Consider the following 27,106-nt stretch of genomic DNA (forward strand, 5'->3'; position numbering starts at 1 on the left):
ATAGCCACTGCCTTATTTAAACTACAGCTGGTCAAAGTACAACTATTTCTTACGTTAGTGTTTACGAAAAGGCAGTGACAGGTAATCACTTTACATGTAGAGCCACATATACTCCTGTGTGTGTGTGTGTGTGTGTGTGTGTGTGTGTGTGTGTGTGTGTGTGTGTGTGTGTGTGTGTGTGTGTGTGTGTGTGTGTGTGTGTGTGTGCGTGTGTGTGCATGTGTGTGTGAGGATGAGAAGCATAATGTAAATGAGCTGCATGAGTGTTGGAAACCCATTTACCATTTAACACACCAACATGAAGCCTCGAACAGTGGCAGGCTCACTAACTGTATATCATGGGTTTATAATAACCACATCCATGGCGAATGAGGGGGAATTAAAATGTAACCTAATTTGGAGACATACACGAGTGTAAGAGTGGTAGGAGGTCCCCCGAGATGATGCTTGGATTGAGGGAGATCTGTGCTGCACTGGTAGCATGCTCCATGAGCATGTAATGGTCCTAATCATCATTTAGCATTGCCAGTCTCAATGACAGCGTATCAAAGCAGTGATAAAAGAGCCCAGCAAAAATGTGCAGAGGCAGAGAAATGGCATTACGAGCAAAACGGTAGAAGTCAAACGCACGCATTTGCAAGAAAACTGCAAATTTAATGGAATCAGAGCTTCAAATGCAATGACACACACACGTATTCTGTCCAGCTGAGTGACATCTCTCTCACTGCTTTAGTCATGATGAATGGTGTGTAATCATCCATGGCTCGTTCTGGCTGGGAGGAGAGCTAATTCACTTTGTTTAATTAGCCCAAAGTACTAGAGTGCCCTCCCTCTCCCTAAACAGGCACACCTTCCTCCCTCAACTACCTCCTGAAAAGGCAGATCTGTGTGTGTGTGTGTATGTGTGTGTGTGTGTGTGTCTGTGACACAGGGACAAACTCCACCTGCTGCTCTTTGGAACTTCCACCAGGGTTTCAGGCACCACTCAGAGATCAGAGCTTCACTGCTGAGGAGCAACGTCTGTCACTGAGTAGATGTGCTGATGCAGCAGGAGGATTCTGCACACAGGACAGAGGCCTGTGCAGGTACAGTAGCTTATTTTTTATTTATTACCTTTTAATCAAACAATGTCTAGGTACTGTATATATGGAGGACGAGGAGTGCCACAATTAAATAAATAAATAAATAAATAAATACACCGTTCATGAATTAATTAAATGTGCCATTAATTAATTAAATCCAAATGAAATGTATAATTAATTATTGACACATTTAATGAAATAATGAACTGCGTATTTATTTTTTTAATTGTAGCACTCCTCGTCCTCCATACAGTATGTATATACTTTTACTCTTCTTTTGTTTTAGTTACCTGTGCCCCCAGTGTAGAATGTTAGTCTGTGCTTTTCTTTTAATCAAATTATCACTTTTTTTTTCTCTATTCTTTTTTTTTTCACTTTTGTTTCATGGAAAATGTATTCATGAACACATGATTATTTTATCACTTTGCTTGAACAAGATGTCTACCCAAAGGCATAGTTAAAGATACACAATACATAAATGGTGGAAAGAAAAAAAAAACTAAAAAAAAAAGATAAATAGTACATTGTGTTTGAAAGAATAACATCGACAATAAATTATCAAAATATCTAAAGAAATATCAATAACATTGAACAATTATTATTATTTTTAAACTAAAAATTTGGTTAATATTTTGGTTTACTTTCCAAAAAAAAATGAAAAATACAATAAAAATGCTAATGTATTATAAATTATGCAGCGTCTACAGCCAATTTAGAACTATACTAATGATGTTTAATGAGAGAATGTAGGTCTGCGTGGTAATATTCAGACCTGTTCATTAACAGAGAAACCAGGCGTTTGCATGGAAACATACTGGAATAAAATATAGCTCCTAAAATCGTTGTGAAAAGAGGAGAAGCAGCTGAAAATGTGATTAATTTATGTTGTTTTTTCAGGGTTGGGTTGGAGGTGAGGGATTTGGTAACGATTTACAGTAACTTTGGTCTCTTATCAATATTTGATAGAGGAACAGGACAACATCGGCGCATGCTGTCTTCTTTTGTCTTAGTCATCGGATTCATTCCTGTAGGATTGTGATTCAGTGACATCCAACCTTTACCCTGATTAGTGGGTCAGACTGGAGCTTCTGATGGTTGAAATTTTGCCCGCTGACCATATGTTTGACAAAGGTATTTTTTTTTGACACTTTTTAGTGCAATGATCCTCCTGCTTTTCATTGGCTGTGGATGAGCATGTGACTCTAACCATATCCTCATTTAAAAGTTAATATCAGTCTGGCTGTTACCATGGAGAGCTCCAGGACCCTAAAGACAATAATAAGTGCGTGCGCAGCATGCGGAAGAACATCATAAATAGATTTATGCGCAATTGTCACATTTAATACATTTAGGGAGCGCGCTAGTGAATTCATCATTACACCATATGTTAATGCAGCTGGGGCCGTGCATTTTTCAGAGCCCAGCATCTCCCTCCCTCCCTCCCTGTGCGTGTGCGCGTGTGTGTGTGTGTGTGTGTGTGTGTGTGTGCGCTTTGATGTGTAACCAACAGCTGCTGTCCCGGAGTCAGTGCCGTAGACTCATATGTGATAGGAATTGCGCATTGTTATCGCTGGAGCTTCATCCACAGGCACACACACACACACACACACACATACACATACACACACACACACAGGAAGGTCGCTCCCAAGTTGAGCTGCTGGGGGTAATAATTCTGCGATAGACCGCAGACGGAGGACCGGAGGGCCAGCGTTATCCCCTTCCGGTAAAACGCGCGGTGACACCGGGCAGGAGAGGCGCATCGAGCGGCTACAGCTGGAAGCAGCAGACGCTCGGCTTTGTTGAATGAAAGCAGCCAAAGGTGCGGATACAAAGGCTGTGTTCGATGTAGGAGATCAGGTCATGGAAGAGCAGGCAGTGACGACGGATACAGGTTGGTTTTTTTCTTCTTTTTTTTTTTTAAATCTATTTTATTTAACTTCCGTCAGACGGACACGGGACGATTAGCTCTCGTTTATTAGTGGTTTCTAATGAACTGATGGCTTACAGCGACGCGTCTGGACACGACGAACCGCGCTGAGGCGTTCACGGGACTCTGGGCTCGATTGTTTTTATCGTATGTCTGACTCGATGTGTTCAGTAGGTCAATTCATATCCCTTGGATGTTTAAAAGCGTCAACGCGTGTTTGAATATATGCAGTTTGTTGTGACCGACGCTGCTTTCTTTCGCTCACTTGAAACTCACGCATCGAGCGCTTTTCTACCAATGTGCTGAGAAAAACCAATGATCAATGTGTATTTTGTCAACAAAGGTGGTGTTTGTATTTAAAAAAAAAAAAAAAAAAAAAAAGATATGACCAATGTGATTTATCTTTAATCAAAAAAAGATAAGCTACTAATTCGGTCACCACACTGATGTATTCATACATTAAACATTTACTAAATAAAAACAGCTCCCACCTTATTTCTGGAGGTGCGACTGGAAGTGATAATACACAACTTCCTGTGTGATGGAAGAGATAGCAGTTAATAGCAGGTGGCAAAAAAAACAATATATATATATATATATATATATATATATATATATTTAAAAAGGCAGCCTTTTCCATAATAATTCAGTTAATAATAATTTATGTTACTATTGTGTTAGGTTGACAGTTGGAGTTTAATTTTATATTATTTTCAGTTCATAGGCTATATTTGGGGCTCTTGTTGTGAAAGGGCGAAAGCAGAAGTTGTGCGTGTGTAGGTGTTAGTGCAACTTGACGCAATAAAGATATATGACTTTTACCTAATAAAGAGGGTTTCTTTTAAAGCCAGACTGATATTTGAGTTTTAAGGCTGAAGCCGATGCAGCTATTGGTGTTTTAAAAAAAAGCCAATATCCAATGTATCTACCGATAACGATATAAATATATCTGCCGATATATTGGCATATTATGAGATATGAACATTTATACACAAAGGATATAAAATGTACATTAACGCAAATTCTTATAATACCCGAAATATGATTCAAGACAAAGAAGCAAAACACTGCTACATAAAAATAAATAACTTTAATTAGAAACACTGTCAACATAAGGGCTGTAACACCACTGATAAATAAGAAAAGGCAAACTTGTGCAAACAATTTCTGATGTATAAAAAAATATTCAAAAATAAAGTTGCCTAAATTTCAAACATTAAACATGGATACATGGCAAATTGTAACTGTAAACATTTAACTAGTGCACTTTTCCCATTGTTGTCATTTTTGTAAACATTATTATAGTATTTTTCAACCTTTTTTCATCCAAGGTACATCTTTTCATTGAAAAAAAAAAAAAAAAAATCCCAAGACACACCACCACCTGAAAATTAAAAAATAAAAAATAAAATTAGTAGCCTATATTAACAATATACAGTCTTTCAAATAAAAAGTGAAATTAAATGTGTCGTCATTCTTATCAAAGTGTCTTTAATACAAATAAAACAAACAAACAAAAAAACATTTGTTCATCTTTCATATTTTGCATACTTGATACACGTCATGGGAGGGATAGAAGTAAGTTTAAAGACAAAAAAAAAAACAAACCCATTAAATATGATTATAACTACAATTGAACTTTATTCTGTTAAATATTGTTTTATTTTATAGAACGTATTTTTTTTTTTACATTGTATTTATATAATGATATATAAATATACTATAATGACAATGCACTATGACATATTTACAGACAATAATTAATTCGTTTTTAAAAATGTTTTTTAGACCAATTAGGTCAAATTGATTAATTTCCCACGCCACAGTGGTTGAAAAACCCTGTATTAATTCCTATTCCAAAGTGGCAGTTTATAATGTAGAAAGCACAGCATAGAGCCACAGGATAAAAACAAAACAAAAAAACAAATACATCAGTTACATATTATGGCCTGACTGATTAATCAGGCTGTAATCTGCCTGATTAATCTAGCTTTTTTTTATTATTTGCATTTTATTCAGGCCTATATACTTCTCACACAGAAGGTAGTGGTCTCAGGAATAAGGTGGATAAATTGTGTACAATATTTAATCTCATGTAGACTACAAAAAATGTTCCTTTTTGTTTGATTATACCTTGTTACCTGTTTTATTTACCAGCGTGAGAATACAGATGAATCCGATGTGTGATGGAATCCTGAAAGTGGAGGGCAGTGATCTTGTCATAGACCCTCAACCGCCTCCGGCGAAGCTGGCTCGTCTCGAGCAACATGAAGTGGGACCCTCTAATCAGGACAGGAGCGCGGAAGAAAGCCCTGTGGCAAAAACAGCATGTCTGGCCCAGAATCCGGCTGCACCAAAGCCACAGGGCAAGAGCTGGCATATGAGAGGTACAGGAGTGGTGCGGGGAGGGATTTGTAGCTTTTGTATCCCGGATATACAGTATTTGTGGTAGATTACAGCCCTGATAGAAGGATAAGAACTCCTACCAGGTAGAGCAGAGGTAGGAAACTGGTGGCACCTGAGCCACGTGTGGCTCTTTAGTCCCTTTTCTGCAACTGTCTTGCAGCAGTTAATTATAAACTGCACCCCTTTAATCATCAAGTATGTCACCGGGCCTCATTCTTTGGTCTGCATTTATTGAAAAATGTTGCCACTAAAAGCAGAGACAATCATTTTGTTTTCTGCACGTCCAATACGCACGTGTGACAACGACAGGGAGACCAGATCGAACTTGTTCTGTAACGCTGTGCTCTGTTTGAAGCTCACTGTGTGTAATATTGTGGTGGAACGTGATTGGCTCGGTCAACGTGTACATACACAGCTGTCGCCTCAGATTACTGGTTCTTTGCAGAAGTCAAGAGCCAAGAGTGAGGCTTGTGTGGAGGACCAACCCTGCCATTGTTGAAAATGAATAAATAAATAAATAGATGCCATATATAAATAAATCACTCCATACCTGAATATGCAGTATATATGCCATAAATAAATGAATATATAACTCAATACCGAAATATATGCCATAAATGCTATTTATTTAATCATTCATTCATTTATTCTTTTTTTTATGCAAGCACTTCAGCACGCACTATGAAATGTTATGCAGTCGAGGGGGAGGGGCTGTCCACGCTGTCTGAACTTTTCACCTATTGGTTGATGATCAGTAATCTGACAATGAACTGTTCCCTAGCCAACCCCCCCAAACACTCTCACAATGATTTTACACTGCAAAAAGTAAACAGTCCTGACTGACTGCATGTCTACCACACCATCGCTGCTCCTGGAAATCAACCAATAGGCGAAAAGTTCAGCCAGTGTGGACAACCCCCCATCAACATCACATTTCGTAGTGCGTGCTGAAGTGCATGCATAAATAAATGAAGAAATGAATAAATAAATACATTAATGAATGAATAAATGAATGAATAAATACATAAAAATACAATAAATGAGTGAATACATAAATAAAAATGCAATAAATAAATAGCATTCATGGCATATATTTAGATATTAAGTGATTTATTCATTTGTTGACGTCTTGGTTACCAAAGTGGGGTACGACTACCCCCAGGAGTATGCAAATTGTCATGGGGGTACGTGAATAAAAATTCAAAAATAGCGCGAGAACATCGGAAACAAGAATATAAATCGACCAGCAGTCAGGAGCCTCCATGCATTGCCACAAATGACACATGCAGATCCCCCTTATGCAGCCTGAGACAGAAACAATCTCATTAAAAAAAGAAAAGCTCAAATATGAAATTCAGCCAAACATTGCAGAGTTCTGTGCATCATCTCAACCTCACCCTTCTCATTACAGTTGTAGTGAGTTGTATTTCACAGTTTCAAGGTGAAGAATATATTGTATTATTGCTATATGTTCAATCAACAAATGTTTGATAGATTTATTTTTCTTCCCCAAAAAAAGAGATGGTTTCTCAGTGAAAAAGCCAGTAGGCTAATTAAATAAATAAAACGATCAAGTGATATTTCTGAATAAGGTGTTTTCTTGTGTGCTTACAGATTATTATCATTCTTTTTTCCTCAACAAGATTGGTAAAATTCAGAGACACATTTCCCTGTGAGGCTACATTGTATATGACATTACATTATTATGTTTTTTAAATGTGCAGGAGTAGGGGGTACATGGGTTCAGGTTAATGGTCTAAAGGGGTACGGGACTGTGAAAAGTTTGGGAACCGGTTGTTTAGTGAGTGATTTATAAATGAATTTATGTATACAATATATATATATATATATATATATATATATATATATGGCATATATCGGTAGGTGTTTATTTTTAATAATGGCAGAGTTGGTTCTCCATATCAGTGATTTATTAAGCTTTAACAAGCTACGGTGACAAAGCGGAGGCTGCTATAGCAATGCTTAGCGATATAGTCCTACACATGTATATATACACCACACTTTGGCTGTAATATCCTGGGCACATCCCATCTTTGCATGTGTGTTATCATCAATATCATTAAATTATTAATAGTGATTGAGTTGCAGCTCTCAGGGTCCTGTTGTGTGGTAGGAGGGGCTTAAAAAGACTCTTTTGATTGTAAATGTTGCCAATCCATGTGGTAGAGAATGAGATTCAGAAGATCTATACAGCACTTAATTAGGTTTCTATTATCTTTATATAATTGTAACATTTTTAGATTAGATAACTGTGACTCCTTTCCTGATCTCTTGCTGCAGGAAGCCTGCTGCCAGTGTTCTGTGTGGTGGAACATAAGGAGAACCTTTTGGAGAGCGAGAGAAGAGAGGAGCATGCTGAGTTTGTGTTGGTCAAAAGAGATTTACTCTTTAACCAGCTGATAGAGATGGCTCTGCTCACGCTGGGATACTCCCACAGCTCTGCTGCACAAGCTAAAGGTACACATCTTGCACACACACATGCACATGCTCACACACAGGGAATTCTGCAAGCCCTTGCAAATAATGTGCACTTTCATTGATTTTGTGAATTTGAAGGGACTGAAATATCTATAACTGAGTTATTTTGTCATTTACGCAATGATTATTGTTTTCTCTGGCCCACGGGGCCTTGAGTTTGACACGTGTTTGTGGGTTCAGGTCTGATTCAGCTGGGGAGGTGGAACCCAGTGCCACTGTCCTGTGTGACGGACGCGCCGGACGCTACAGTGGCTGACATGCTGCAGGACGTTTACCACATTATCACCCTGAAAATACAGCTGCACAGGTACAGAGCTCAAACACGTACCTGTACTATATGTGTTATTTGTCTGATCAACGGTCACACTGTAGGTCTGGATTAGTAGACACCAAATCTCATTAAGTGTAGCATATCTCAGGCATTCACATATTTAATTTCATGAACAGAAGCAGATCCAGGTTTGGATCAGGGGCGACAGTAAGGCACCAAATATGCTGCAGTGCAGGGATGGGCAACTTTTATCTACTTTTTTTTCTGTTTCAAGAGCCACATTATAATGTCAGCATTTAAAATAATGACCAATCTGAGCATACATAAGGAAATTAACAGAGGGGTTGTCTTTGTTTGCTGTCTTTTTGGATGATTTTGTTGTTGTTCTCTGAGTTTTTTAGTCATTTTGTGCATTTTTGGAGTCCTTCTGTCTATTTTTACAAGTAATTCTCTGTGTATTTGTTATTATTCTGTGTTCTTGTATTTTTGTTGTTTTGTGTAATTTTGTGTACCTTTGGAGTCATTTTGTAATTGTGTTGTTTTGTGTGTCTGTTGTCATTTTTGTGTGTTTTTGGAGTTACTTTGTTTATTACGCTGGGCTTTATATTACTTTCAGCTTCCTGAATTACTGTCTTTGGAGGGATTTGTTTTGGGGCCACAGAAAATGAGACCGAGGGCCGCATGTGGCCCCCAGGCCGCCAGTTGCCCATGTCTGCTGTAGTGTCAATTCCAGCAGCACCACTGACTGTCTCATTGGAATGTGTCATTTTTAGATCTCTCTTGTTTAAAATTGAGAAACATTAAAGAGACATCGATCATGAATGATTATTATCTTTATTCGTCTTTGCTAATCTACATTTTTTTTGTGAAAGACTCATTTTAACATGTACAGGGCGCCTCAGCTTGGGTGTGTCAATCCAAGTGCAGTGTGCAATTATTGCAAAACTATATTTATCTTAGCACTATGTTAAACTCAGTATTTGCTGAAAATCTTATAAAGCATGTGGAGAGACAGTGCAATCCAAAAGAAATGCTCAAAAAGGCTCCTCATCGTATTTTACTCATGAAATCTAGTTTTCTTTCCACTTAAAGATTTATTAACTACGCCAAAGAAACACTGTTGGCTTCTACAGTCTGACAATGACATAGTGTTAAACAATGAAAAGTCATCCGAACTTTTACATTTAAAGTGCTGACGCAGCGGAATGTTCTTTTAAAAATGCATTTTGTTTAAGTAATGCCTGTGTGTGTGTTTAGCTGTCCTAAGTTAGAGGACCTACCAGCTGAGCAGTGGAGTCACACCACAGTGAGGAATGCCCTGAAGGAGCTCCTCAAGGACATGAATCAGAGCTCACTGGCTAAGGAGTGTCCACTTTCCCAGGTAATAGACACGCACGGTACATAGACGAGTAGATCAGATTAGTTGTACGCAAACACTTTTTTTATTTAGGTGTTTGTCTTTCAGTAGGATTACATCAAAACTACATCAAATTAAAACCAACAAAAGATAGACCATACGCCATGGAGCATTCAGTTATATTTTGGAGGGGATCCGGATCAATGTACTGATTCTGGATCAGTTTCAAATCCCTATCTCTCATCATTGGCAAAATTTCAAAAATTCACATATCTGTTCATTTGGCCGATCTTTATGAAATTTGACGCATCTATGTAAAGTTGGTTGCTCAGTTACCTAAATAAGTTTCATCATGATCGGATCCAGATTGCACAATTTATTGGGATTATTTTTTTTTTAATGGGGGTTCCCATACATTTGGAGCTACTGTATTGTTTTTAATGGTGATAGAAATTTATTCCAAGCCTTTAAAGCAGGGGTGTCAAGCTCCTTTTAGTTCAAGGGCCAAATATGGACCGAAATTGTCATTTGTCAAATTGTTCGATTTTGGTGGGAAAACAAACCTTGAGTTTGACACATATGCTTTATAGTGTGACTGTAACTACAACTGCCAATATCTGGCAAAGAGGATATTTGGTGCTTGGTGGAGGTTTGTAAGTTTTTAAAAAATGCAGCTCTTCCCCTCCCTCCTATAGCACTCATAGAATAGGATTCATTCTAGGGCTGGGATAAACAATTATTCTTTAAACGATTAATCTAGCGATTACTTTTTCGATGCATCGATTAATCTAACGATTCATTTTTCCAGTTCGATTCGATTCGACTCGATTCGATTGTCGATTATCTCCCCATTAATTGACTAAAACTTATTTATACATGTTGATTTACATATCTAAAATGAAAAAAAAACATAAATTCCTTAACATTGTCATATTTATTTATTGCTATTCAACTCAAAATTCCATAATAAAGTTCAAGAAAGAATATAAAAGTACAAAATAATGCATTCAGAGTCCTCAACCAACAGAATTTAAGATTTATGTTGAAAACACGACATAGGCCTAACTTACTGAAAAAAGTGCATCTTTTAATTCTTCATTCACATGAAAATAACAACAACTTAAAGTAATACACTCACATTTTTCTTAAACTCAAAATTCCAAACGCTAATACAGAAAGTGCTTTTCCAACAAAAAAAAAAACTTTCCTTTTACCTTAAGAATTGTGTGTGCATCGACACGCATAATTCGCATCCGACGCCTTGTCCCAGCCCTAATTCATTCCCATTTATTATTTATTAAGATGAGGGAAATTTAGGAGTGGCGACAGTAGTTAGAAGCATAACAACGTGCATGTAATGTCCTCAGCCATTACCTTCCCCTTGTTCTACATATGCACATGTACCAGCAATACTGTACAGTTATAGGAGCAAGGTGAGCTCTAATAATGAAGTCCAGATGTGGAAGGCGATAAGGTGTAAAGGCAGACGTGCTGATAAAGTGAGATGGTATCTCAGAACCTTTATCGTCTCACTCATCTCTCTCTCTGTCCATCACTCTTTCTATCTGTAGCTTAGCTGTCTCTGATTCAGCAGAAACCTCCCTAATCTGGTGTTTTAAGATTCTCTGCAATTCATGTGCATTTAATTAAGCAAATACGGACGCAAATGCAGAAATAATTTACATTAATCATGCAGCGTTTGGGGAAGATCTCTTGATGAATATTTATGATTATCAACTTAGTTTATCAGCCATTTTGCCTTGGGGTGTGTAGGACATCTGCAGCTTGATAAGGAACAACTCCTCGCGATCTCCTCCTGCTTTAAATGTCTTCATATGTCGTTTTATGGTTCGATACAAGTCCATTCTGCCTCCCCTGTCTCTCCTTCACCCCCATTTTGTTTATGAGAAGCCGATTGAAATAAATATGAGAAGATGAAAGGTGCAATCAGATGTAAAGATGGCACAGGGTGGTCTTAAGGGAGAAACGCTGTGTGCACATGCACTTCAAGTGTTTGGTTAACCACAAATGCACACACACATGCACAAGCACGCACGCACGCACGCATGCCAAGCAAACGCCCACACTGACACACTCATCTGTCTTTATTATCCTATTTACCTGGGGGTCTTTTTAATAACACAGATCTGAGTTCGTTAATATCAGATGTGTGAACATCTGAGACACCCTGGCTGCCCATAGCAGGAGCTTGGAAAATCTAATGAATTTCTATTGTCTATTCCCTTCTGTTTCAGAGTATGATATCGTCTATTGTAAATAGCACTTACTATGCAAATGTCTCAGCAACCAAGTGTCACGAGTTTGGTCGCTGGTACAAACACTTCAAGAAGTCCAAAAGCTCCAAGGGTAAGAGATTAACAGTCTTGTGTGTAAACGTTGTGTTTTTCAAGATTTGATCTATTTAACGTACAATAACTCTCCTACGGCTGTGTTAAGGGAGTGAGCACCCGTCTTACTGGGTTGGTCCTCAGTGGTACTTAATTTAAAAGTGTTTATGAGGTAGAAAAAGGCAAATTCGTAAAACTGTGTTTACCCATAGGCAGAAGAAGCATCGGTATTTGAAAACAGCTTTTGAGCCGCTGGGTGTGGGTTTAACTTTGTAGTCTTTGTTTGCTTTTTCAATTCAACTTTATTTTTATAGCGCGAAATACAACAAAGTCATCTCAAAGCGCTGGACAAAATAGAAAGTCCGTAGTAAAAAGAAAGAGCCCAACAAGATCCACATAAACAAGCATTTAGTGACAGTGGGAAACTCATTTTTAGTTCAGGAGCCAAATACGGAGCAGTTTGATCTCAAGTGGGGTGCTGATTTTATGCAGGAAAATTAGCTATTTATACATTATTGTGCTCTAGTTTGCACTTCTACGTATACATAAAATACAAAATATGTAAGAAACCGAAAACATCCAAGCAATAAGTGACAGATAACAGCCCCAACAGGATCTCCACTTTAAATTTCCTAGATTTTTTGAAAGATTTCTATCAAATTAAGGGAAATATCATGTCATAATTTGAGGAAAATGTAAGGATTTTGTAAGAATTTTGAGTTTTTTCAACCATTTTACATTAAATATTCCTGCAATCGTGCCATATAAGCACCGGCAAAACTGTGAGCCCTTGCAAATGTTATTGAGTTTCATTTACACAGTGATTCTGGTTTTCGCTGTCATTTTTACTTTCTCCTGCTGGCCGAATTGGATGCTCCTAAGGTTCGGATTTTTCCCCCAGGCCATGAGTTTGACACATGTCGGGGTGTCCCAATCTGATATTGATAGCAGATATCGGTTCGATATCAGCCAGAAAACGAATTTCAGATTTTATCGGACTGCATTTAAAATCTCCAATATAAGCCTTACGATAATTTATTTATTGTATTCAATTGTAGAATACTGTATATATTATGTTGAAGGCTAATATTTATGTAACCATTTGGTTAATAATAAATGAGTCAGTTTTTCTCATACCTACTGTTGCTGACTATTGTTCTAACATTCCACACTATAAAATAAGTAATAAAAGTATGTATGATTCGTGCTGATATTGGTATCGGCCAATACTCAAGGCTGCAATATCGGTATCTTATCGGAAGTGAAAAAGTTATATTGGGACATCCCTAACTGTAAGGTTTCTTGGTACATTTTCTCATTAGTCTTTCATGGACTCCAAAAAATCACACATATCAGCCATTTGTTCTAATGTAGGGGTGTCCTGATCCAATATTGATATCGGAAATCAGTCCGACATCAGAAAAGAAGTCGGATCGGATTATAATGGCCTTTGTCTAAAATCTCAGATAGAAGAACTCCGATAGTCTAGTAGTTGACAGAACTAAATACTGACAGTGAAAATAACTGAAGTGAACTAGAATAGTTATTTTGCACTTAAAAGTATAATTTGGTTTTGAGGTTATATATTCAGGGTCTTCTACTATGTTTATTATTTTATTCCATTCACGTTAAACTAGTGGCTATTTTGCACTTAAATATATGGGGGTTTTTTGTTGTTATTATTGGACATATTGAGGTTATTTTCTGGTCTTCTTATTTATTCTATTCAATTGTAGAATATTCTTCCTTGTTTATGGTTAAAATTTCTGAAACCCACTAGTTATTAATACATAGGTCAGTTTTCTCATATGCTGACTTTTGTTCTGTTTGAATAATACTGTATCACTTGATCAAGCTTTTTCTAACATTCTACCAAGTAAACAATAAAAGTATGTATGATTCATGCTGATATTGGATGGGATTAATATCAGTATCAGCCAATATTCAAGGCTTCAATATCTCTTTTGTATTGAAAGTGTAAAAGCTTGATTGGGACAGCCCTACTTTCACCCAAGTTTGTGATAGTGTTGTTTTTTTTAATTGTCGGTGTCTTTGTTTTCATCTTTCTCAGCAGACGCCGATGCTTTTTCTGACCAGTCGCACATCCCCTGCCCTCAGCAACCAGTCACAGGTATCCCATCTGATCAGAGCTCATCGTTGCTTTTCCCACACGGAGCCGTAGCCAACATATGTGCTCGCTCTCCACTCGGTCTGCACCCTCCTGGGCTGGTGGCCCAGCCGCTCAGCTCTCCAATGGTCAACCAGCAGCTTGTGATGGCTCAGTTTCTCAAACAGCAGTACGCCGTTAGCCGCATGCTAGCCAGTCAAAGTCTGACCGCACCACCACAACAGTATCTGAACCACCCTCCCGTTGGACGAGCTCCTGCCAAGGTTTCCACCAAAGCGCCGGATCCCCAAGCTCCTCTGCAGGTCCAGGTTGGTGTTGGAGGTGGTCCTCCTGCTGGGACACAAAATCAAACCTCAGCTGCTCCTTCTGCGGGACCTACGGACGTGCCGGGTGACATTTACGTGTGTGTGAGGGAGGAACTGAAGAGAGCTGGCATCTCCCAGGCTGTTTTCGCTCGGGTGGCCTTCAACAGGACCCAGGTACGGTATAGTCAGAGTTAAAGTCACTTTAGACAACATGCAGCTGTACGCTGGTGGTGATTTCCTGTGTGTTGTAGAGATACGCATGTGCTGCAAAAAGATGTGTGTTAATTGTTGGCAAGCTGGTATGGCCTTTGCCGCAGTGCCCCCCCTCCCCATTTCTGCATGTGTGTGTATGTATATGCATGTTGGTGCCAGCTCACTGCAGCACAAAGCCGCTGCCAGCTCTGAAACAGCTGCTTGGCCAACTAATCACGAAGCCCTGAGAGAAATGTTCTCTCTCTCTACCTCCACCTCTCACTCTATCTCATCTCACCTTCCACTTGGCCCTTTCACTCAGCCTCCGTCCTATTCTTTTAAACCTTTTTATATTTCTCTACGTCCACTTCTGCTTTGGTTCCCTGTTCCTATCTCCCTTCCAGGATCTTTTTACTAACACTAAAACGCCACATTATCAGTGTTCATCAGCATACATTTGGTACAGCTCCCACAGCAATGGGACTCGAAGGACAGGCTAAGCCAGTTGTTACTATTATTATTACTCTCATTATCATTTTCATCACAATAAGCAGACTTAGTTATTATCCGCCCCTGTGTTTCCCTCGCTGCCAAGTCCAAGATGCACTGGTGCCAGCCGCACCAGTTGGGCACGATGCCAAAATGTCATCCACAAGTGAAGGGAGCATTTGTCTTTAGACAATGTAGCATAAAGCATCCATCTACTTTCTTGTATGGATCCAGTGGTGATCCATGATTTGACTAAGAAGGCTGGATACTTTCCATCCAATCCGTCTTCGAGCGTGAAATCGGATTTCTTTTCAGAGAAAGAAGTCCCACAATCTGCATGTGGTGCTTAAAAGCTCTGCTTTAGTCACAGACACACACTGAGTAATACTAGCTAGCCCCGCTCAGCACCGACTCAGTACCTTATAAAGCAGATCCCGAGATGCTGAAGTGATTGGCTGTGTGAGTCTATGAAATACGGGCGCTGAATTGTTATGTGCCCAAATGTTACAATAAAGATTGCAAAAACTGGCTTCGGTTTTAATTATAATTGTTTTCCATCTGTGCAAATGTGAGTTTTATTTTTTACGCGGTTGTGTAGATGTAATGCAATTTAGAGGAGAGGAAGAGCATCAGTAGTGAGCGATAACATAAAGCAAAGAAAGCTTCAGCTCACCCAGTGTTCTTTTTGTTCATCAAACATTTTCATCATACTTTTTGTACTTTTTTAAATTTGACAATAAAAAAGACTATATCTGTATCCAAATATATTGATATTTTTGTTAACTAATAAAAACATGCGCCAAAATCCAGTCAGGACTCAGGTGATCATGTGGTCTGTACCCATTGATCGCATCGAATCTGTCTGTATGTATTTACAAACATCAATACCATCCCATATCAGGTAGATAAAGTCGACTATATCTGTAACAGTTTCTGAGAAATCTAGGTTTATGTATGATTCTTTTGAAATGCGAAAAAATAACTAGTCTTTTACTATGGTCTACTGCTGGTGGTCATTCATATACATTAATGTATATAAGTCCCACCTTCGTCCCATAGACCCCTATACAAATGGAAATGAGCGCCGTGATTGCCCAGCCAATAGGCTTCAACTTCCTAGTTTTGAGACTGTCAATCAAAGTGAATGTGGACCTGTGCACGGAAACAAGGCCGTGCGTCACAACAGCAAACAGGTAAATATGATTTTGGCTCTTACCTGACCCATAGACCTATATCAATGTGACCTATGTTCCGCGATGCGCGTGCAGAAAAGTAGAGGTGTGGCTTCTGGTTGATTGGCAGAGGCAGGGGGAGGAAGTTCAGCTGTTTAGGGCGGGACATCGAGATGTTTCTCAGAAACTCTGGATATCAGCTTTAATATCATGTAGTTGACTAAAACTAAACAATAACTGAAATAGTCCTGATGATTAAATTTGGACTAAAACTAAGTTGGATTTTGGTTAAAAGACGATAACAAAAACTAAATGAAAGAACCTTTAGTTAGTTAATAACCAGCTACTCTTGATCCTTGTTTCCTATTTTGCTTAAATCATCAATTGATTAATAATATAATCAAAAAGAATGTGCTAATTTGAGTGTTTTTGTTTATTAAATTCTGTTTAGCACAGTTCAAAATCAAACTCTGCATGTTCTTTCTTTGACTATAGATTGCTTCTTTTTATGTTTTGTAACAGGGCCTGTTGTCAGAGATCTTACGGAAGGAGGAAGACCCCAAACACGCCTCACAGTCGCTGCTGGTCAACCTGCGGTCCATGTACAGCTTCCTGCTGCTGCCTGAGGCTGAGAGAGAACGCATCTACCAGGAGGAGAAGGAGCGAAGTCTGACAGGATTCACCCCGAGCTGCAACAACACCCCCCCAAGAACTACACAGGTATGACACTGTCTGTTTCTCCTGATTGTTTGTCACTTCTGTTTCTCTGTGAGCTCTAAACTCTTCTGTCCTCTTTTCAACTCAAGGTAAACATTTTAATAATATCGCAAATGTATTTTCGTCTTTCTTTGATGCACCGAATAAACAACCAATATATTATTTCCTTAAAGCCTTTCAGTAAATATGTTTAAGATATTATGTATTTACTTTAAATATTCAAGACCAAGTTATTTATTTCCAGTGTCTGTAATCTTACATTTTTATGCTTTGCTTTTAGTGTTCATTTAGTGTTGTCGTACTCTTGTTTCAGAGCCTAATAAATATATAATTTTATCATTAGCTTTTGAATACATACAAGGATTTTTTTTTTATTTATTTTTGCAAAAAACTGTCAAATCTTGACAAAGTTGCAGACACCTTGTTTTTTTTTGTCAAATGTATTTAAAAAAAGAAAAAAAATAAATCAAAGAGAGAATGCTCTTTAACTGGTCAACCTTCTAATGGTTTATAAAATAGATTTTCATGGTCTTGGTTACAGCAACACTAGGATCTCCATCTTTCAGAGACTTTTGAGCTACTGTAATCGCCAGATATTTTACTAAATGCTGTGTTTCAAACCTCCTATTCTATCTTTTTCTCTCCTTTTCTCAGGCAAGGTTGTCCCCCGTTACAGCGTTAAGGAACGACAGCTGCATCCTTAACGTCAGCGCCTTAATCTACGAGGATATTCAGCACGAAATGAAGAGAGCCAAAGTTTCTCAGGCTTTGTTCGCAAAGGTGTCCGCCTCCAAGAGTCAGGTACCTACGCTCTAGTTAGTGTAAATGTAACCAAACGGGTCCAGTTAAAAGCCCAACTCTAGCACTGAATGATGAACCCGTCCCGTGGGTTAAAGCAGTGATGACTACTAAGTATGGAGGAGAGCCCAGATAATCAAGCAGCAGCTGTACTCTGCAGAGAACTATCATCAGTGCATCACACTGCTATTGTGTCCTAAATTATTGCTTTAATAGATGCCATAGACTCATGCACAGATAGTTGGGTACACAGGCACACTGCGCAAGCACTTGGAAGTACACACAGATGCACAAGCCCTACTAATATAAACACACGCACACACAAATGCATGATTTGAATGTTTATTGTTCTCATTTTTTATGGCGGCCCATAAGCTTGTTATTGCCTTTTGTTTGAGGATAATTTCTCTTCATGGAATGGAGGGATTTTCATTTCCTTTTCCTCTCCAGCATATCTGGATATATCGTACAGTGGAAATCTTTCTTTCTTTCTTTCTTTCTCTCTTTCCCTCCCTCTTTCACTCTTCAAGATGTTGCCTAAAGGTTATTCAGCGGCCATGCTAACATTTCCTACACCTCTGTTCTTTCCCCTCTCATTGATTCTCTCACTTTTTCTTTATTTCTTAAACATTTGGGCAAAAACATTGTCACTGATTTTTCTATCGAGACTTTGCCTCCGTTTGACATCTGTGTGGTAAAGTTCCTTATTTAATGTGTGTTTTAAAGCGAGTGTGTTATCAGTTATAAACCACATCCAGCCATGTTCTTCCTCTTTCTGCCACGCACAGGTTTGAAAAAGGAGAAGTCGATTAAATAATTTCACTTTCAAATAGGGATCAGGTAAAAAACTAATGTCAATGTATCTATACATATTCCTAATAAAATTACATTAGTTTAAATTGTGCCAAACTGCACCAATTAATTGCTGATGATTTTAAAAGCCATGAGGCTAATAGTATATGTAGTGTTATCTTCATTCAAAATCTATATCCTACTATTGACAGGCAAAAAATATTTCCTTTTAGTAATCATAGTAAATATTTCTGAACAACAAAGTATTAGAAAAAGTATTATATTTATCAGGTTTAAATTTTTCTCTGTAATTTACAGTACAAGAGGTTCACCATAGCCATGGTTTTGGGTTTTAAGGAACAGATGGTTAGTTTTAATCAACTCTGAATATTGGTGCTCATATGTTTACAGTGTGTCGTCACTGTGGAAAGCCCATGATTATTATCACTCCAACGACACAAGTTACCATGGCAACCAGCATTAACCTGAGGTCTGCGTACGAATTATCCCCCATTTTTTGCTCATATTTTTATTTTATTTATTTATTCAGTTCATTTCCGACATGGTTGCATTCACAGAAATTCATTTGACATTCAGAGCAAAATCACATCATTGTTTTTTTTTTTTTTTTTTTTTTTTTTTTTTTTCATGCCGGAAAGGGCGACGGAAAAAAGCATTATGCTTATCTAGATCCGTCCCCTAATTTGAACACAGATAATTTTACATCCAACCTCGTTTCTTCCCTTTTTTTTTTTTTTTTTTTTTTTTTTTTTTTGTGATGTGTTCTCGTCTGCAGTCATTGTTCCTGTTGTTACTCCTCATCACAGTCTTTTTCCCCCGTATTTCCACGAGCTTTCTTTTCCAGTCGTTGTTTACGTTCCTCCAACTCTCCAAACGTGAAGTTCTTCTTCTCTCTGAGAACCTTCGTATCCTCTGAGCTAACGGGTAAAAAAATAAGACGACCATTGTGACATATTCTTATGTTTACGAATATGATCCTGGTTCTGTTTTAATGTCAATAATTTCAAGGTTTTGCTCTGGAACAAATTAGACACAGTGTGTAAACACTGTGTCAGGTGTTGTCCACAGAGCTGATCTGTTTCACAGCAGATTACACAATGAGCCCTTTAGCTTTGTCTCATGCCTCCCTATATAGGGCTGGCTCTGTGAGCTGCTCCGTTGGAGGGAGGATCCCAGTCCAGAGAACCGGACCCTGTGGGAGAACCTGAGTATGATCCGCCGCTTCCTCAGCCTGCCCCAGGCTGAACGTGACGCCATCTATGAACAGGAGAGCAGCAACATGACGGCACAGCAGTATTGCTCTGACAGGCTAACACTGCTCAGCAATGACAATGCACTGGTGAGGCTCCACAAAGAGGCTTAATACATGATCAACTAGAATATTTGCATTTCCTGAAGAAAATGCAAGTGACGATGCAGGTGTTGGCCCATGTCGCACTGCATTAGCTAGCATTAGCATAAGCTAGCATTAATATAGCATTACCTAGTATTAGAATTAACGTAGCATTAGCCTAGCATTAGCGAACATTAGGATTAGTTAGCATTAGCTTAGCATTACCTAGTATTAGCTAAGCATTACCTAGTATTTGCATTAACCTAACATTAGCTAGCGTTAGCATTAGCTTAGCATTAGCCTAGCAATAGCAATAACTTTAGCCTAACAATAGCATTAACCTAGCAATAGCAATAACTTTAGCCTAGCAATAACTTTAGCCTAGCATTAGCACTAACCTACCAATAGCATTATCATAGCATTAGCACTAACCTAATTAGCATTAACCTAACATTAGTCTAGCATTAGAATTAGGGATGGGAATCGAAAACCGGTTCTTTCTGAGAACCGGTTCCCAGTAATCCAATTCCTAGGAATTTTTTGTTTGCTTGCCTGTCATTTCCGCTTATTGGTTCCTCCTACGTCGCAAATACATGATGACATCACACGCACAAGCAGCGTGTTGTTTAAACCATAGACTGGTGGCTCTGTATTTAGGAGTTTGTGATGATTTGCGTAGTTTCTTGGCAGTATAGATGGTGTTTCGGACGGTTTAGGCGGTGTTTAAAGCGGCCAGTACGGGAGGGAGGCGGGCAGTGCACCTGATGAGCAGTCCCCCCGGAAACATTTCCCCATAAAAAAACATTGCGGTGACAGCGTTCCATGCCGATACTGTCCGTTTCCCCATTCAACAGTGAATTCCGATTTCATTGGTCGATTCCGTGATCCCGTCCGCACTTCCATTAACGTGGATTTTATAGGGCCCTACATAGTCCAAAGAGTGCACGAAGAAGTCCAACTATATAGAAGCCTTCCTTCCATCCAAAACCAAAGACAACGCCACCCTCTGGTGGTGGATGAAGAGGGACACATTGCCAATAGTGTCAGCTTTAGCTGAGAAATATCTGTGTCCAAGAATCATCAACAAAAAGGTGTTCTCCACAGCTGGAGACACCCTAAGTCCAGAACCATCTCATGTCCTTCCTGAGGCAAACATACATTTTTTTCTGCACGAAAATCATTAATCTACCACAGTTGATAAATCCAGCTGTACTTTTGGTTAATTTTAAAGAAGAATTATGTGTTTCAGGTCTGAATTAGTTTTGGATCAAGTTGTTCAAGTTCAAAAGGAGCACTGTAAATATTCTCAAATGTTTGTAGCCAAAGTGTCATATACTGTATTGTATATATTATTATCCAGTGAAAACAATCTTTACCTGCCTTACCTGGTGGATTAAAAGAGAGCTGATATCAATAGAGACAACAATAAGATAATAGAATTAAAGCAAACAAATCCATTTGTATTATTTCATTCCCTCACCCAATGAGAATCGATAAGAGAATCAGTAAGGAATCGAATTGATAAGCAGTATCGATCATGGAATCGGAATCGCTAAATTCTTATCAATTCCCATCCCTAATTAGAATTAACCTAGCAATAGCATTATCCTATCATTAGCAATAACCTAGCATTAGCATTAGCACTAACTTAGCATTAGCAAAGCAATAGCATTAACCTAGCAATAGCTTAACATTAGCAATAAGGTTGAATTAGGTTAATCAGCTGTCAACTCCAAAAATGGGATCGGAACTGACAAGTCAACGCACTCAGGAACTTTCTGAACGATTTGATGGCTTAATTGTCAAAATGGGAAAAACGGTGTTGGAGGAGTTAACGACCGACAGGAAGAAAAAATGGATAACAATAATGTTAATTACACACTGTTCTGTGTTTCTAGTAGAAACTCTTGGAAAAATGTTTAGAACAATGAAGTTTGTTTCCCTGGTTTCTAAGACTGCAATAAATGACTGTAGCTTAAGGTGACAGACACAATCTATTTGAGATAAGTGATGTAAAAAGAAGAATAATTTAGACATTAGTGGAAAACACACTGAATGCTCATGGATCTCCTGAGTGTTCACTAAAAGAGCAGTGCAGTAATGACGACTAAATGCCAAGGATGTCAGAAAAAAAAGATGATTACCACATTAACCAATGATCCATGACGATGATTAGTTATTTTTTTATATCGCTATTGCTTTTGCATGGATTAATGACTCGATAATAGCTCAGGCTTTAGCTTAAAGAGTAAAAAATGTTTCCATACCTCGTGTTTGTGTGTGAACAATCTTTTGCAGCATAGCTGCCATTATTGAAGGTGTAATGATGCTCTGAGGCACGCTAAAATCCACTCTGTTAACATTAAACTCAGATGCTGTCAATGGCTGACCATCTGAAAAAAAACATCATAATCCAACTATGAATAATCATCAATTTCCCACCATATTAAACTGCTATGTATCGAGGTTTTTCTAATCTTGCTGTTTAATTATTCAGGCTTTACATGGTTTAGGTTTTAACCTCTAAGTTTAATATAATAATTTGAGGACTGCAATTATCTGCTGAGAATTACAATAAGATTGTTCAAAATAACATTATCTATCTCCTGATCAAGTGACCAAGAAATAGACTTTTTAAAACTTTCAAAGATTTAAAGCTGATATCCGGAGTTTCTGAGAAATCTATGTTTATGATTCTTTATAAATGCAAAAAAAACCTAACTAGTCTTTTACTATGGTCTACGGCCGTGGTCATTCATATACATTAATGTATATGAATAGATATATAGACCCCTATACAAATGGAAACGATCGCCGAATGCACCCAGCCAATAGGCTTCGGCTTAGTGTTTTTGAAACTGTCAGTCAAAGTGAATGTGGAACTGTGCATGGGAACAAGGTCGCAAACAGGTAAATATGATTTTGGCTCTAACCTGACCCATGCACCTATATCAATGTTAAGTTCTGCAATGCACGATGCGTGCGCAGAAAAGTATAGGCGTGGCTTCTGGTAGATTGCAGAGGCAGGGGGAGGAATTGGAGGTGTTGAGGGCGGGGCATTGATAAAAAATCTCAGAAACTCCAGATAGCAGCTTTAAATGTCAAACAAGAGCATTCAGAGAGTGCATGAAACCTCCACCCAGAGCCAAATATCCTCTCTCCTCTTTGCCAGATATATGATGATGATGGTACCATGGTCTTTCACACTTTAAAGGCTTGCAAGAAACAATACAATTGGTCCAAATGTATGGGCACCCCCATTTTTCACAAAAAATTGCGATGAAATGCGTAATCGGGATCCAATCCAGAGATAACTTAGTGGAGTAATTTCGGAACCACCCCGACATAACTTGATCAGTATCCCCCTCCATAATTTAATGGCATCTTTAATGGCGTAAGGTCTGTCGTTGGTTCAAATTTTGCCAAAATATGTTAGTCATTTTGACATAATCCTGCTAAAGGTCAAACAAACAAATAAGGAAATGCCGGTAAAATATGACCACCTTTATGTAGGTAAATAAAGCGCTGTTAAAACTGTTAAAACCAGTAAACTTGTGACCTGCTCATTGAGGGAACTGAATAGTTACCCATAATGCAGTGCAACCAGTTATCACTCCTTTTTTGTGGAATGTAGGTTAGCTTGCACAGTGATTTTTCACAGTAAATAAGCAATGAAAGAAACAAGTTTGATTTACATGATGACATGTCTAAGAGCGCTGTTTCTAGTATTTTAAAACATGGATTCATGTTGAGTTTTTACCACCACCTGACTGATAAACAGCCCCCAGCAATGCTGAGTTTATTATTTATTTATTTTAACCTCATTCAGATGTGCTGTATTATGTATTCAATATATAACCATTATATAAACAATTGTGTTTCATATAGTGCAGTGATGGGTGCATCCTGTCCCTGTGTGTGTTTATTAATCTTATTAATTTATTATTAGGGATTAATTAGCAGCCCTAGGTCTCCTGGTGTTTGGTGGGGAGGACTCAAATGGCACCTTTGTTGTTTATAAGGTTGCTACTCATGCTCTAGACACAGGAGAGAGTTCAGGAGAAGTGATTGACACAAATAAACAGCTTTTAATATTTTATTAAGGGGTGCTTATGTGATAATGGACAGGTAGGTGGGTACACTGCTTTACAGTAGTGGTGCTCAAACTTTTTTGGGCTCAAGTACCCCCTTTCTCTTATTTCTGAATTCAACTCCCCCCTTTGTCCGACTACAACGTTTAACAATTTAAAAACAACTATAGAACATAATGACGGAATGAACGAGTGATAACACATATTTGAAAGAATCTCATTTTGTAAATAAGTGGAAATAAACCCTATTAGTGCTGTGGTTCCTATGCTTTTTTGGATCGTGACCCCATTTTGATATCAGAAATTTAAGGTGACCCCAAAGACATTTTTTTTTTTTGAGTTAGTTTTTGATCATTTTTTTACTAGATTTATATTCCACAAAATGAAAATATAGAAATGCATTTGTTTAAGATTGTGTGTTGTTTTAAAAATTTTAAAAAAGAGAATTATAATTTTAAAAAATTTTTTTAATCTTTTTTGATTTTGCAGAAATTTCAGGCAACCCCACATGGGGTCCTGACCCTATGGTTGAAAAACCCAGATTTAGTGGCTCCTGAATAGATTTATTTCTATATGTATATATATTTTTTTATCATTTCCGGTCATATCAGGCCTGGGGTGGGACCAAGACTGAGACTTTATTTGTTAACTTCCCACTCTCTCTCTCTCTCTGAAGTACCCCCTGTTGTACCACTGCATAGGGGTACACATACCCCCATTTGAGAAACACTGCTTTACAGGGTAAAGCAGGTTTAGAAAAAGATATCTATGAATATATATATATAACTATGTCTAGCTTTTTATTCTAATTGGTCTTTCTTTCATCAGTACCAACCCAGTTCTCCGATGCCACAGCTTCACCATTTCCAAGCCCATCAACCTCTGCAGCCTGAGAAAGGAACTCATCTGTCTCCACGGCAACCCTGTGCTGCATCCCCAGCTGAGTGTGGTGTCGGAGGGAGCTGGGGGCAGTTTAGAGCTCGTTTTCAAGGCAGAGGTTTTGCCCATGGGGACTGCAAGGATTGGGTGGAAGGGGGAAGAGGAGACGTAGTGGAAAGAGCGATAAGGGATACGTGCAAAGAGGAAGATGAGCTGATGAGGAATGGATGTATTGGGAACGAAGCCGTAGAGGAAGTCAATGAGGACAGTGAAAAGGAGATAGTCACAGTGACATGGCCCAACATGAAGAACGAGGACCAGGATGTGGACGAGGTCAGATCGGATGCAGAGAATAAGCGAGCCCAAGATTTAGATGAGCGTGGAGGAGGTGAAGGGTTGAACGTCTCCGGTGAAGCTTTGGGAATCCTTCAGAGTTTCATCCAGGACGTGGGTCTCAATCCAGACGAGGAGGCGGTTCACACCCTTTCTGCTCAGCTGGGATTACCCAAGCACGCCATCCGCAGCTTCTTCAACAGCCAGTACCACGGACATAACCTGGACAACCGATGGGGCTACACGGACGTGAGCCATTTAAAAACAGGCGTGAACACACAGACACCTGCAGAGGATGGAGATACACAGACTGTAAAGGAACTAAAGGAAGAAAAGCAACACAAGAGTAATGAAGAAAGTGAGAGTAATCCTTCAAAAGAAACTAATGTCAGCACTCAAACTATTCTTCCAATGAAAGAGGAGCCACAGAGCGACATATAACCCACATACATGCACCGGATTAATCATTAACACTGTTAATATCTATTGCAGAAATCGAGAGATATTGTCAAATTGACCTGTTGATATAGGCCATCACACACTGTGAAATCTGACAATTTGTCAGTGTTTGTATCACAGCTTTCTTCAGTTTCTTTGATGTAAGGAATTCTAATGCAATTGTAACAACGTTTACTCTCAAATTGGCTTCATGTGTTGATCTACCCTTTTCGAGGCTATATAGATATCTCTGAATGACTGAATAACTAGTTATAAACCTTCAAAAGCCACATGACTTTAAGCTGCTTGGTAAAATGAAGGAGTTTATGGTTTGGGTTTAAAATGACGGAGACACATGAAGTTACCAGAAATGCCTTGTGATGGTGGCACTGCGAGTCCTTTCTTTTGAACTGTTTCTTTGTGTTTGATGGCCACTTTGTGATGCTGAGGTTAATGAGGAAACCTTAAGTTAGACAGTCCACGTTTGAATCAACCCAAGTCCTGTTTATTATCAGTTTGCATGTTGTCGACTCGCTGAGTGTTGTTTCTACACAGTCTAAAACATGGATGGATGGATAGATGGATGCTGCTTTGATGTTTGACTACAAGTTTATTCACGTTCTTTTACTTGTCTTTCTTATGGATGTCTTTGTTAACATCTGTCTTATGATATTAAATGTTAATGTTTTATTGTTTTAATAATGTATACTACTATATTGGCAAAAGTATTGGGACTCTCTTGCAATTTATTGAATTTAGGTGTTTCAGTCACTCCGTCTCTACAAACTTTCCTGTTTCTATAAGAGACTGAGACCAAAAGTCAAAGCTTAGTGGAGTCTGGCGATACCTTTTGGTCAATTTATGTTCCTTACTTTATAGCGAAGATCTCCTGGTATATCATGACTGTTCATCAATTCTGCCCTGGTCTACAATGAGCACCTTTTTGCATCTCAAGAAGAAAAAATGACCATACTTCCCAGAAGAGTTGGAACGATACTTTTGGCAATAAGTGTTTATTCGATGATTGGAACGTGATTTTAGAAGACAAATATGTTATCTGTTGACATGATGTCATCTTTGAACTTAAAAAATAATTACTAGTAAAAAAGAATTTGTTAAATAAAGGATTATGAAGCATATTGTGTTAAATGGGTCAATAAACAAGCGAATGGTTGTGTGGACTTTACCCTGGAAATCTTCTAATTCAGAGATGGGGGGGACTTTAATCGCAGATGGAGCCACAAAAATGTGACGGTATGATCCGACATCCATGTCAGTATTTAGAACAATTGCCAATCTGAGCATTAATATAGGACAGAACAAAGGGTTTGTGTTGTTGTTTTGTGTATTTTTAGTCACTGTGTGTATTTTTGTTGCTGTCTTGTGTATTATTTCTCATTTTGTGTGTTTTTTTTGTGTTTTCCGTCATTTTGTGTATATTGGTTGCCGTTTTCAAGATTTATTGTAATTTTGTGTATTTCTGTTCTCATTTTGTTTTGTATATTTTTTGTTTTATTGTGGTATT

At 38.4% G+C, this 27,106-nt stretch overlaps 1 protein-coding gene across 4 annotated transcripts; it reads left to right on the forward strand.

The window, feature by feature from the left end:
- Nucleotides 1–973: 973 nt before the first annotated feature.
- satb1a (SATB homeobox 1a) lies at nt 974–26,839 on the forward strand. 4 transcript variants are annotated; one of them, XM_028461823.1, is made up of 11 exons: nt 974–1,085; nt 5,170–5,399; nt 7,720–7,896; nt 8,098–8,224; nt 9,446–9,569; nt 11,801–11,912; nt 13,965–14,500; nt 16,702–16,899; nt 17,551–17,697; nt 19,643–19,846; nt 24,760–26,839. In XM_028461823.1, the coding sequence occupies exons 2-11, from the start codon at nt 5,183–5,185 to the stop codon at nt 25,582–25,584; spliced, it is 2,667 nt and encodes an 888-aa protein (XP_028317624.1). In that variant the 5' UTR covers nt 974–1,085; nt 5,170–5,182; the 3' UTR covers nt 25,585–26,839. The 4 variants fall into 4 exon arrangements, with proteins under 4 accessions (XP_028317624.1, XP_028317623.1, XP_028317626.1 ...); XM_028461822.1 differs by lacking the exon at nt 974–1,085 and adding an exon at nt 2,579–2,976; XM_028461825.1 differs by lacking the exon at nt 974–1,085 and adding an exon at nt 2,579–2,976 and having other exon boundaries at nt 13,968–14,500.
- Nucleotides 26,840–27,106: the final 267 nt, after the last annotated feature.

This window comes from Gouania willdenowi, chromosome 11, assembly GCF_900634775.1.
Source record: "Gouania willdenowi chromosome 11, fGouWil2.1, whole genome shotgun sequence".
Classification (NCBI taxonomy): Eukaryota; Metazoa; Chordata; class Actinopteri; order Blenniiformes; family Gobiesocidae; genus Gouania; species Gouania willdenowi.

Excerpts from the sequence above, each read along its gene's own strand:
- satb1a (XM_028461823.1), top strand. The coding sequence starts at position 5,183 with ATGAATCCGATGTGTGATGGAATCCTGAAAGTGGAGGGCAGTGATCTT. Across the intron at positions 9,570-11,800 it reads AGGAGTGTCCACTTTCCCAG|AGTATGATATCGTCTATTGT; the intron begins GTAATAGACACG and ends CTTCTGTTTCAG. Across the intron at positions 11,913-13,964 it reads GAAGTCCAAAAGCTCCAAGG|CAGACGCCGATGCTTTTTCT; the intron begins GTAAGAGATTAA and ends CATCTTTCTCAG.